Below are 13,289 nucleotides of genomic sequence, written 5' to 3' on the forward strand. Positions count from 1 at the left end.
TATGTTTGATATCTATCAGCAAATGTATTTCTTGATTTGAATGTCAGGTCCCTTATGTTAAACTGCCTGTCTGAAATGCAGGCAGTTTAACATGAATTAAAAGCAAAATCAGTAAAGAAACTTTAATAGGACGGATTGAGGGGAGGGGGATTTGGATTTAGCTCACACCTTTTTCAGTTGCAGTTCATGGCAAGTTACATTCTGGTATTTTCTTATCCCCAGAAAGCTTATAGTCTAAGTCTATACCTGAGGCAATGAAGAATTAAGTGACTTGTGCAAGATCACAAGGAGCAGTGATGGGATTTTAATCCTGGCTTCCCTGGTTCTCAGTCTACTATAATAACCATTAGGCTACTGGTTGTCTCGAATAGTATTATAATTGCTATTCTACATAACTTTACATATTTTACTGCTGTTATAACAGGACCTCAGCATGGGTGCGGTGGTTTCCTGACAAATTCAAGAGGCAGCTTTGGTTCTCCTGACTCTGATTTTGATGGTAAATACGACAAATATTTGGACTGCGTTTGGACTATGGCTGCACCTGTGAACAAGAAGCTCAACCTCACTTTCTTGACATTTGCTCTAGAAGCGCAAAGTTCAGGGAACTGTGTATATGACTACGTGAAGGTAAGAACAAAATAACAGTATTTCAGCTGGTCTGCTTTTCTGTGGAAGTTCTGAGAGCAGAGGAAGCCTCTTTGGGTAAGCGGGCATTACTTTGCTGAGACATTTGGAGGGGCATAATCGAAAGGGACGCCCAAGTTTTGTTGAGGACGTCCTCGCAAAATGTCTCAATGGAGGGGCGGGGAAACCCGTATTATCGAAACAAGATGGACGTCCATCTTTTGTTTCGATAATACGGTCAGGGACGCCCAAATCTTGAAATTTTGGGCCAGGAGGGCATGGCCCAGGAAATATAAAAGGCTGGCTCAGAGCTAGGTTAAGGAGGCCCAGAAGGAATCAGTGATGCTCACTGCAAATGCCTCCACCCTGAAGCTAACAAACTTGAACCACTATGTTTAGGTAGGCCAAGTTCAGCTTAGAACCTTAAAGAGTTTGTGTTTTGAACTGGTTGTTTGCAGGCCAGCCTCATGTACTCACTAAGGACTGTGCTGGTATCTCTGGTTCCAGGGACCAAGCCATAGACCATTAAGAACTACTGCTGAGAGAAAGGCATTCATGTATACTGTGGCCCTGCAGAAGCAGGCCACCTGAGGAGACTGTTATATTCACAGAACTAGTTGAGTATTGATTCCTTCTTTCCAGAGAAGTGAACAGGAGCCCTTACCAGACATCTTTAATAAACATAATTTGTTTTCACTGCAACTTATTGACTGTGTGTGGTTTGTCTTACCTGGCCCCATGGCCTGCCCTTGCTCACGTTATCACAGGAACATACAGGTACAAAATGTGACAGCAAAAGATAGACGGATGCTTGAATTCATAGGGAGGGGAATGGCCAGCAGGAAAAATCAGGTGATAGTGCCTCTACATAATTCTCAGAGACTTCATTTGGAATACTGTGAGCAATTCTTGAGACAGCAACTTCAAAAGAATATAAACTGGATGGAGTTGGTCCAGAGGGGGGATACTATGTTTATTGCACACTTGATATGCCGCCTTTCTGTAGATACAGTCACAACGGTTTACATATATTATTTTTGCAGGTACTTTCTGTCCCTAACCGAGCTACTAAGGGGCCCTGATTTTTGAGAGGGAGATTTTAATACATGCCCCAGCCCTGCCCTATTATGCATTGACCCTGCCCATTGCACCTCATGGCTCCACCCCCGAGCACACCTCAATCCCACAGCCATTGCAGAAAACATTTTATTTATACCACTGACAGCAGGGAATGGGGTAAGAGAGAGTGTTTCAGTTCACTCTATTATACCCCCTATCCAGCATCTATTCCCCCAGGGGCATAACCACAACGAGGCCTCGGGCCCCCCCCCCCCCCCCCCCACTTTAAGCTTAAGCCCACTCCAAAATTCTGACACTAGTTGAATCACTGGCTGAGATGCCCAAGCCCCGCTAGCTGAAGAGGTCCACTTCATAAGCCCATGCTGTTTGATCAGTGTAGCAGTCGGCAGCATGCTTCAGCCACCGATGCCGTACCTCCTGCATATGCTCAGTTCAGGCACTTGAAAATGGAAAATAAGATGATACCTTTTTATTGGACTAGCCTAATACCTTTTTCTATTAGCTTTCAGAGGCTAAAACCTCCTGCCTCAGGTCAGGTCATTACTGTTATAGTATCCTCTCCTGACTTGAGGAAAGAAGTGTTGGTCTCTGAAGACTAGTCAAAAATAAAGTAAAATTAGTCCAAGATAAATATTTTCTATTTTGTGTTTTATTTGTATTTATCAGCTTTTATTAAGACAGCTACATTACTTTATCTTAAATTAATAATAATTCTCTACCTTTGTTGTCTGGCCATTTACTTTTTCCAATTGTGTTGCTCCCATTCTCTTGTTTCTGCTTACCTTCGTCTTCTCTTAGCTCTCTTGCCAAGGTTTCCTGTCCATTTGTCATTTTTCTCCCTCCTGTTTTTTTTTTCAGTTTTCTTCAATTTATTTTTCTGCCTCTCTGTCAATATTTAATTCATTCTTACTATCCAGTCTTTAATTTCCTTCTTTTTACTTCATTTATCTATGGCTTTTCATCTTTCCCTCACCATTGTTCTCCCTTATTCCCCTTCCTTTTAATCTCCAGTCTTTCACTAACTCTATCCTCTCCCCTTTTCCATCCAACATCTCCCCTCTTTCTTTCCCTACCCCTCCATCCAGCGTCTTCCCTCTTGCTCCCCATTCTTCCAGTGTCCCCCCTCTTTGGAGGGTCATGGGATAGGAGGAAATGTCCTATTGTGGATTAAAAACTGGTTGAAGGATAGGAAACAGAGAGTGGGGTTAAATGGGCAGTATTCACAATGGAGAAGGGTAGTTAGTGGGGTTCCTCAGGGTCTGTGCTAGGACCGCTGTTTTTTAATATATTTATAAATGATTTAGAGATGGGAGTAACTAGCGAGGTAATTAAATTTGCTGATGACACAAAGTTATTCAAAGTTGTTAAATCGCGACAGGATTGTAAAAAATTACAAGAGGACCTTACGAGACTGGGAGACTGGGTGGCTAAATGGCAGATGACGTTTAATGTGAATAAGTGCAAAGTGATGCATGTGGGAAAAAAGAACCCGAATTATAGCTACGTCATGCAAGGCTCCACCTTAGGAGTTACGGACCAAGAAAGGGATCTGGGTGTCGTCGTCGATAATACGCTGAAACCTTCTGCTCAGTGTGCTGCTGCGGCTAGGAAAGCGAATAGAATGTTGGATATTATTAGGAAAGGTATGGAAAACAGGTGTGAGGATGTTATAATGCCGTTGTATCGCTCCATGGTGTGACCGCACCTTGAGTATTGTGTTCAATTCTGGTCGCCGCATCTCAAGAAAGATATAGTGGAATTGGAAAAGGCGCAGCCAAGGGCGACTAAAATGATAGCGGGGATGGGACGACTTCCCTATGAAGAAAGATTAAGTAGGTTAGGGCTACTCAGCTTGGAGAAGAGACGGCTGAGAGGAGACATGATAGAGGTATATAAAATAATGAGTGGAGTGGAACAGGTGGATGTGAAGCGTCTGTTCACGCTTTCCAAAAATACTGGGACTAGGGGGCATGCGATGAAACTACAGTGTAGTAAATTTAAAACAAATCGGAGAAAATGTTTCTTCACCCAACGTATAATTAAACTCTGGAATTCGTTGCCGGAGAAAGTGGTGAAGGCGGTTAGCTTGGCAGAGTTTAAAAAGGGGTTGGACGGTTTCCTAAAGGACAAGTCCATAAACCGCTACTAAATGGACTTGGGAAAAATCCACAGTTCCGGGAATAACATGTATAGAATGTTTGTCCGTTGGGAAGCTTGCCAGGTGCCCTTGGCCTGGATTGGCCGCTGTTGTGGACAGGATGCTGGGCTCGATGGACCCTTGGTCTTTTCCCCGTATGGCATTACTTATGTACTTATGTTTCATCCAGTGTCTCCTCTCTTTCCCTCAGCACCCTGCCATCCAGTGTCTTCCCTCTCTCTCCCTACTCTTCCATCCAGTGTCTTCTCTTTCTTTCCATACCCTTCCATCCAGCGTCTTCTCTTTCTCTCCCTACCCTTCCATCCAGTGTCTCCCCTCTTTCCCCATCCTTCCAGTGTCTCCCCCTCTTTCTCTATGCATCTTTCCATCCAGCATCTCTTCTTTCTCTCCCTACCATTCCATCCAGTGTCTTACGTCTTCTTCTCCCCATCCTTCCAGTGTCTTTTCTCTGCATCCTCCCATCCAGTGTCTCTCCTTTTCCTAATAGTGGAACCGTATGCAAAAACTATTGTGCATTTGCAAACTTCTGCACACATGCACACCTTATAAGGTAGAGAGCATCCTCTTTCTGAAATAGTGCACTCTCCACATAGTCCCCTGGATTCTATAAAGGTCACCCAAATTTGGACGCCCAAAATTGGGCTCAGATCCTACATCCACGCCCAAAGTAATTAGTTAATGGGCTCCACTGATTTAATCATTGTAGTTAACAGCACAGAATTGGCACTACAATTATGATTTGCGCATGGATACACCTTCACGCTATTCTGTAACAATAGGTGCCTAAACTGGAATGTGCGCAATTCAAAAGGGGGCATGGTCATGAGAGGAGCATGAGCGGGTTAGGGACATTCACAAAAGATGTGTGAAGTGTTACAGAATAGCAGGGATCCATGCCCAACTTGTATGCCAGGATTTCTTCCAGGTTTCAGCTGGCATAAGTCCTCACACCCAGAGCTGAGCGCAGAATTCAGTGAGTGCTCATCCTGGAGCACTCTATAGAAAAGCACTGAATGCCGATTTTTATCGGTACCTAATTTTCTGCACCATTTGTAGAATTTCACCCAGAACACACTATTATCAGAAACGGATAAAATGACAAAATAGCCAAACAAAACCAAATAAAACAAAAATTCCCTTAAATGATATGGGAAAGAACACATATTGAAAATGTCTGGTTGACTATCCCTATAGCTAACAGTTAACACTGATCTCATGGGCCGACAATCAGAAGCAAACGCGGGCGCTAAAGGCTATTTGTGCCATATTAGTGCCCTTGTTTGCTACCACCCCATGATCAGAGCCCCTGAGCGCATGAAACAACATGCTCATGGGTACTGACTGCAAGCAGCATGCAAATGCATGCTAAACAGGTATTTCATTATTCCTCCCCAATGCTCTGCTGTCAGTGCACCAAGCATTGATTCAAGACCCTCCTTAACATACAATGCTAGTCCTCCACCAATTCGATCCACCTTATCATTACAATATAATTTGTACCCTGGTAAGACGGTGTCCCACTGGTTATCCACCTTCCACCAGGTCTCAGAGATGCCTATTATATCTAATTTTTCATTTAGTGCAATATATTCTAACTCTCCCATCCTATTTCTTAGGCTTCTGGCATTCACATACAGACATGTTTGTTGTTCCTATTTACATCTTACTCAGCAGTTGACAGTGTTAATTTGCAATCTTTAGTCTGATTTTTATTTAAGGACACCTGATCTACTATGGTGTCTTTTGCAACCTCACTATCGGGATACCCTATGTTCCCTGTTTTGGTGATATCTTTGAAAGATACCTTGTTCCGAACCATGCATTTTTGAATGACTGTCAGCCTTTCGTCAGGTTCTAGTTTAAAAGCTGCTCTATCTCCTTTTTAAATGTCAATGCCAGCAGCCTGGTCTCACCCTGGTTAAGGTGGAGCCCATCCTTCTGGCATTGGCTCCCCCTTCCCCAGAATGCTGCCCAGTTCCTTAAAAATCTAAAACCCTACTCCCTGCACTATTGCCTCATCCACACATAAGGAGGGTTGTTATCAATGTGGACTATCGTTAAGATGAGTTATTTTACTGTTAACCCCAGTTATTAGTAACTAGGTCTCATTGCATATAAGACGTGCTAAAATAGCACGTTAGTTGTAAAATAACCTGTCTTAACAGTAGCCCATGTTGATAACCCCCCCACCCAAAGTTCAATAAGCAAAAACAATGTTATTGCAATATTCAGTACTTTGAGGTCCTTTTACTAAGGTGCACTAACAAATTAGTGTGCGTTAAGTGCCATGCAGTCCATAGGTTAGTGTGCACTAAATTCATTAGCGCTGTAGTAAAAGGACCCCGTGGTCTTCCATCCTCTTAGACTTCTGAGATGGCACAGCAGTAATGAACCACCTTTTGCTTTTTTAGGTGTACGATGGGTCTGATACTAATGCAGTATTGGTCGGTACCTTCTGTGGTTCCATTCTTCCTGAGTCATTTCTTTCCACCAGCAACTTCTTAACAGTGAGGTTCGTCAGTGACTCTTTCCTGGAAAGAGAAGGGTTTAATGCTACTTATACAACAGTGGACAGTAAGTACTTTTCTTCACCGAGTGAAAAACAAATGATGCATTTAAAAACAGTTTTGAAACATCTATGACTTTATTTTTTGTGTAAGCAACATTAATACGCACACACATGGTATACAGCTGTAATAAGTCATTATGGGGCCCATTTTCAAAACAGAAAAATGTCCAAAAAGCAGCAGATGGACTTTTTTTGCCAAAATGTCCAAATTGCTATTTTCAACACACATTTTTAAGACTTTTTCTATGCAGTTCATCTGCAGTGCATCCAGATCACAAGGGGGCATATCAGGGATGTGCTGGGGGCAGGATTTGGGCATTCCCAGAACTTGGACATTTTTCTGCCATAATGGAACAAAGCAAAAACATCCAGAGCTAAAAGTTAGATGTTTTGGTCTACACCTGTTTCAATCATGACTAAGTTACAAAAAGGTGCCCTAAATGACCAGATGACCACTGGAGGGATTAAAGCAAGATCCCCCACCCTTATTCCCCCGGTGGTCACTGACCTATCCCACTCCCCAAAGATATTTATTTATTGCATTTGTATCCCACATTTTCCCACCTATTTGCGGGCTCAGTGTGGCTTACAATACATTGTGAATGATGGAAATACAATTTGTTACAGTACGATTATGGGTTACATTGTGAGGAGTTATGGGAAGACAAAGTCAAAGTCAACATATCAGTAGGGGAATAGAACAATGGAATGTAACAATGGGGAATTGATAGGGCGATAAAACAATAGCAAGGGAACAGTAGGGTATAATAATTTTATCTGTGGGTAGAGTTTTAAGTGTGGTGAAAATACGGGGGAAGAGAACTTAGAAGAGAGTGTATTGATGCATTTCTATTAGTGTGTATGGACTTCATGTGTTTTGATCCATGCAGTAAATTTTCTCAAAGAGATGAGTCTTCAATAATTTGTGGAAGTCGGTTATTTCGTAGATCATTTTCAGGTTGCGTGGTAGTGTATTCCAGAATTGCGTGCTCATATACGAGAAGGTTGATGCGTGCAGTACTTTGTATTTTATTCCTTTACACTTAGGGAAGTGGAGATTGAGGAAGGTTTGGGATGATCTTGTAGCATTTCTGGGTGGCAAGTCTATTAAATCAGACATGTATGCAGGGGCTTCACCGTGGATGATTTTGTGGACTAATGTGCATTCTTTAAAAGTGATACGTTCCTTGAGTGGGAGCCAGTGTAGTTTCTCACGTAAGGGTTTAGCACTTTCGTATTTTGGTTTTCCGAAGATGAGTCTGGCTGCTGTGTTTTGGGCTGTTTGGAATTTCCTCAGTATTTGTTCTTTGCAGCCTGCGTATAGTGAGTTGCAGTAGTCCAGATGACTGAGTACGAGTGATTGCACTATGACGCGGAAGACAGATCTTGGAAAGATCTTGGAAAGTACATGCCAGCCTCTATGACAGCGTCAGATGTTATGGTCAGTCCTATTAGAGCAGCAAGTAGGTCCCTGGAGTAACCTAGTGGTCAGTGCAGTGGACTATAGAGGCTCCTGGCCATTTAAATTGCCTGTCTGGGGCAAACTGGTCATTTCCAGTGGCACTTAACCGGATGATGCCACTGAAAATTCTCTGTTAGCATCCAAACTGAAGCCAGCTATTTTGGTGGCACTCTGGGGGCAGAATTGGCACTTAGCCTGCACTTAACTGGTTAAGATAACCACATAAATAGGACCGTATAAAATGCAGTTCTACCTTTATGCAGTTCTTTATAGCCGGTTAGGTGTCGAATATTGCCCTTAACCGGCTTTGTTTTCACCAGCTCCATATACCCATAAATTCAGTGCTGGAGCCTGGACATAGCCCAGCATTGAGTTTCTGGGTATAGCAGTGGCGAAGGTTAGCAAAACACTAATTGCCACTGGCTGAATATCAGGCCCTCAATGTTATAAAACTTCCTGAGGTAGTTGGCATCAGATGCTGATTAGGGCAACAGAATGGCATGTTCTACCCTCAAGCTATCATCAAAGTTTGTGAATTCTGTCTTACTCAGTCTCTTGCAGGTGGTGGTGGGGGGGAGGGAGGAATTTCTTGTTACTCTGTTATTTTTCGTTTTGATGGGAACTGAGATTAACATACATCCTATTATTTTTCCCCTCCAGTTCAATGTGGTGGAACGTACAATGCAACCTCCACGCCACAGACCACAGCATCCCCTTATTTTCCAAACGCATATCCACCATTTACTAACTGCATCTGGACCATTGATGCTCCACCACAAGAAAACATTAAAATTGAGGTGCAGACTTTTCATCTTCAGCCCAATCCAGACTGCTCCCAGAATTATTTGGAGTTCAAAGATTTTCCTGTGGTAAGCCATAAATGCAGAATTATATTCTGATCATAGAATATATACATGAAACATACTTAATGAAAATTATCTTATTTCTTTTGCAGTTCAGCTTTCTGACATCTTTTTCTATTATTCTCATTTCTTAATACTGAAGATTGCAAAAGCTTCTTTTGCAGTACTTATAGTTTCCAGAAATCTGTAGTGTCAAGCTCTGTGTGATTTCTATGGTAAGAAGATGGAAGTGTCAGACACATTAAAACATCTTTAAATTCCAAGAGAAATACCATGTAGCATAGGTCCATCAAACACGTTAGTGGGTCAGAACAAGGAACCTGAAGTGGTTCGGTAGCTGATGGACCCCTCTTGCTGCTCAGAGTCTCCAGAGGTGGAAGGTAGGAATAAGTTACAACTTGACTAGATCCCTCTATGATACCATCTCCAACATGTGCTGGAGTCCCCAGTAAAAACCTGACTGAGCTGTCGGTCGAATGTTAGAGAAGGCAATTTTGCACACTGCCCACATTGTTGAAGGTTGCCTAAGGAAAAAGTACCAGCAGACACTTGCACTTGTTTCTTTTGTAGGAATTTTTCCCAAATAAAACAACAAAGGTACTTTTGGAAATAGTTATACAAAACTGTGCTTTCTTGGCATCTGCAGCAGATGAATCCAAAGACTTGTGGTTTATAACCATCTACCAGCAGGTGGAGATAGAGAGCACTGAACTGAACTCTGTTTTATAGGACAGTATGATTCTTGGTCAGTTAGTATATCTCTATCTCTACCAGGTAGTGGACGGTTTCTGACAAGCTCCTGGTCTCATGTTTACCACAGCTGTGTTTCCTGGTCCAGTTGAGCTTGGGGGTGTCTTGGCTGAGTGGTGCCAGCTGTAGGGGTACACTTGGTGGTGATAGGTCCTTCCCCCACCCCTGTTCCCCTATCCAGCCACTTTGTCTATTCTCCTTCCTCGCAGGTTAAAACAATTTCAGCCAAAAGAGGAACAGAGGCACTAAAGGCAGGTTTCCTACTCAGTGGCATCACTTTTGAAGGGGTGTTGATAAGCTGGCTGTCAGCATTTGCTCTCACAGAGAACTGACTACTTTGCTACAAAGGGTTGCTTTAAATTTTCTTTGAGTGTTGGGGTTAACTCGCGTTTTTACGTTTCTCTTTGCTCCAATGGCGGCAGACGCGGTTAAATGCTGCTTTCACTGTGGGAAGCGAAGAGCAGTGTCGGGGCTGCGTCCGGCAGAGCGTTCTGCTTATTACACCCAAGCCCACGTCTATTCCTGCCAAACTGTTGCTTTCCCACGTGAGTGATTCTCGGCCTCGTTCTCCTCAGGCTGTTGGCTCTGACGTGATTTCCGCAGTAATTTTGTTATGAAATATACTAACTGACCAAGGAGCATACCGTCCTAAAAGACAGTGTTCAGTTCAGTGCTCTCTATCTCCATCTGCTGGTAGATGGTCATAATCCACAAGTCTCTGGATTCATCTGCAACAATTAAAGGAGAGAAAACTATCAGATAAGACATCATTTGTCCATATTTTTGCAATTCCATGTTTCTATTCAGTATAGGTAAAAGTATAGCACACATGCACGTTTCTCCTGCAGGGAGGAGGGTTGATAGTTTTCCAGTAGGAGTAAAACAGCTTTACTCCTGGAAGAGCTTTTGAAAGTTAAACCCTTTATACACTGGATTGTTATTTCCTATCATTTCAGGGTGACCAAGGTCAGGTCCACAGATTCTGTGGCAATGAAGATTTGACTATTCCTGACTTTTTCTCATATGGCCGTACTGCTGTTGTGACTTTCAAATCTGAGGCATACTTAAATGCCAATGGACTCAGTTTTACCTATCAGGTTGCTGGTAAGGCTTGGAACAATTTTTGCTGATACCTGCTAGTGCTTCTGTATTTTGAGTAGTAAAAACATCCCCATTGAGATAGCAGCTGATTCTAAGAAGTTCCAATTTGTTTCAAAGGTTGCAGTCGTGAATACAACCAATCATTTGGTTACCTGAAGAGCCCTGGCTGGCCTGGAGAGTATCCACACAGTGTAGAATGCATCATCATTCTCAGAGCACCAGAGAACCACACAATCTCCTTGTTTTTCAATGCATTTAATTTAGAAGCCCATTTGAATTGCTACGATTTCTTAGAGGTAAGAGAGAATTATTAGCTGAATAGCATACAAACAACTAGCAATATGAGTGTGATAAAAAACCGTAGGGTAGCAGCTGCTTCTCCTCCATACATAGCTATTTATGGAGTCATTCTATAAAGTAGGCACTAACATATACCTAGCAATTATGCATGTAAATGTTTAGAATAATGGAAGGTATGTGCATATGTGGAGGAGTAGCCTAGTAGTTAGAGCACCATGCTGACAACAAGGAAAGCCTAGTTCAAATCCTACTGCTGCTTCTTGTGGTCATGGGAAGTACTTAACCTTCCATTGCCTCAGGTAAAACCTTAGGGGCCCTTTTATTAAAGGGTTGGCGCCAGGGACGTATCTGCGTGGGGCTACAGGGGCCTGGGCCCCCGTAGATTTGGCCCTGGACTCCCCTGCCAAAGACCCTCTCCATCCCCCCCTCCCGTCGCCAACCCGCCGTCGCCTATCTTTGCTGGCGGGGGACCCCAACCCCCGCCAGCCAAGGTCCTCTCTTCCATTGCAGCAAAGCTTCCTGTTCTGAGTCTGACGTCCTGCACGTACAACATGCAGGACGTCAGACTCAGAATTTGAAACTGAAGGAAGCTTTTCTGCAACGGAAGAGAGGACCACCTCGGCTGGCGGGGGTTGGGGTCCCCAGCCAGCAAAGGTAGGCGATGGCGGCGGGGGAGGGCTGCCGGCGGGAGGGGGGGTGGAGAGGGTCGGCGGGGGGGGGGGGTCCGGCAATGGCAGGGGGGTCGGCGGTGCTGGGGGGGGGGGCTAAAATGTGCCCACTCACTCTGGCCCCCCCTCCCGCCAAAGTCCAGATACGCCTCTGGTTGGCGCATGGCAACAGGCTTGCCGTTCACCAATCCAGAACTACTGCCGGGCTACTACAGGAGCCCAGTGGTAGTTCCCACCCCCAGCGCGCAACATTTCTGGTGCTTACCCAGCGGTAATTGGGCAGTGCCACACACTGCCCAGTTACCATCAGGTTAACGCATGAGTCCTTACTGCCATCTCAATGGGTAGTGGTAAGTGCTCCCCCAAAATGGCCGCACAGCAAATGGTTCACTTACCGCACAGCCATTTCTTTTCCAGAAAAGAAGACAGCCTTTTACCCGCTGTGGTAAAAGGAGGCCTCAGTACGCGTCAAAAACATACACTGATGCTAGCGCAGGCCCCCTTTTACTGCAGCTTAGTAAAAGGACCTCTTAGATTGTAAGCCCCCTCAATGTAACTGACCTTAAGCTATACTGAAAAAGGGTGTGAGCTAAATCCAAATAAATAAATTTGTGTGCACATAGATGCCAAAATTCTGCTTAAATGCTATTGTGTAAATACACATGCATGTTATATAGTCTGTATTTCACAGGTTGGGTTTACATATGGAATTCACATGCATGTAACTTATAGAATACTATGTTATGCTTGTACCTTCAGCATTCAGGTACAAGTACTATACCAGCTCTATGGCTGGTATAAGTGGTCAGGCTTAAATTCTGCAACTGGGCAGTGCCCAAGGGCCCAGAGGCTCTAGGGGGCCCAATGCCCAGATGCCCGCTACTGCACACTACAGCCCTCCCCCCAAAATTTTGATGGAGCCGGACGCACACAACAGGCTCTCCCCACTCCCACCCAATACCCCCCTGCTACAGCTACCACTGCTGCTGCTGTTTCATTAGTGGTGGCAAAAACAGAGATAAAGATCATGGGGCCATATTGTTCCTGCTCACAGCTGCCCTCCTTCCTGACATAATTTCCTGTTCTGGGGCACAGCCAGTCAACTGCAAGTGGGAACAATGCGGCCCCGTGATCTTTTCTCTGTTTTTGACGCCACTGCTGAAACAGCAGCAGCAGTGGTGGCTGTGGCAGGGGGAAATTGGGTGGGAATGGGGAGAGCCTGGTACGCCAATGGCAGTGGGGGTGTCCAGTGGGGCGGGGGAGAGAGGGGTTGGGTGTTGGCTTGACTGAAAAAAAGATAGATACTGCTGGATGGGGAGGGAGAGGGGGGACAGACGCTGGATGGAGAATAGAGGGGGGAGGGAGAACAGATGCCAGATGAAATGGAGGAGAGATGGGACAGATGCTGGGGGAGGAGGGGCAGACTGGATGGAAATGAGGAGAGAAGTGGCAGATGCTAGATGCAGGGAGAAGAGGAGGGTCAGAGGCTGGATGAGTGGTAGAGAGGGGTCAGCTGCTGGATGGAAGGGGAGAGAGAGGTGGCAGACAATGGATGTAGGGAGAAGAGGAGGGCCAGAAGCTGGATGTAGGGAGAAGAAGAGAGCCAGGTGCTGGATGAGAGGGAGAAAGGGGACAGATGCTGGATGAAAGGGGGGAGAGAGGTGGCAGGTGCTGGATGTGGGGAGAAGAAGAGGGCCAGATGCTGGAGGAA

General features: G+C 44.6%; 1 protein-coding gene across 2 annotated transcripts in view; it reads left to right on the plus strand.

Annotated features, from left to right (window-relative positions):
* Positions 1-13,289, plus strand: part of CUBN (cubilin) — a 697,556-nt gene that overhangs the window by 662,432 nt on the left and 21,835 nt on the right. For both annotated transcript variants that reach the window (XM_030199596.1, XM_030199602.1), the window contains exons 60-64: positions 425-630; positions 6,277-6,439; positions 8,557-8,765; positions 10,466-10,613; positions 10,728-10,906. In XM_030199596.1, coding sequence (XP_030055456.1) covers positions 425-630; positions 6,277-6,439; positions 8,557-8,765; positions 10,466-10,613; positions 10,728-10,906 — 905 coding nt within the window. The remainder of the gene's footprint in view (positions 1-424; positions 631-6,276; positions 6,440-8,556; positions 8,766-10,465; positions 10,614-10,727; positions 10,907-13,289) is intronic.

The sequence above is a fragment of the Microcaecilia unicolor genome, chromosome 1 (assembly GCF_901765095.1).
Source record: "Microcaecilia unicolor chromosome 1, aMicUni1.1, whole genome shotgun sequence".
NCBI classification, from domain to species: Eukaryota; Metazoa; Chordata; class Amphibia; order Gymnophiona; family Siphonopidae; genus Microcaecilia; species Microcaecilia unicolor.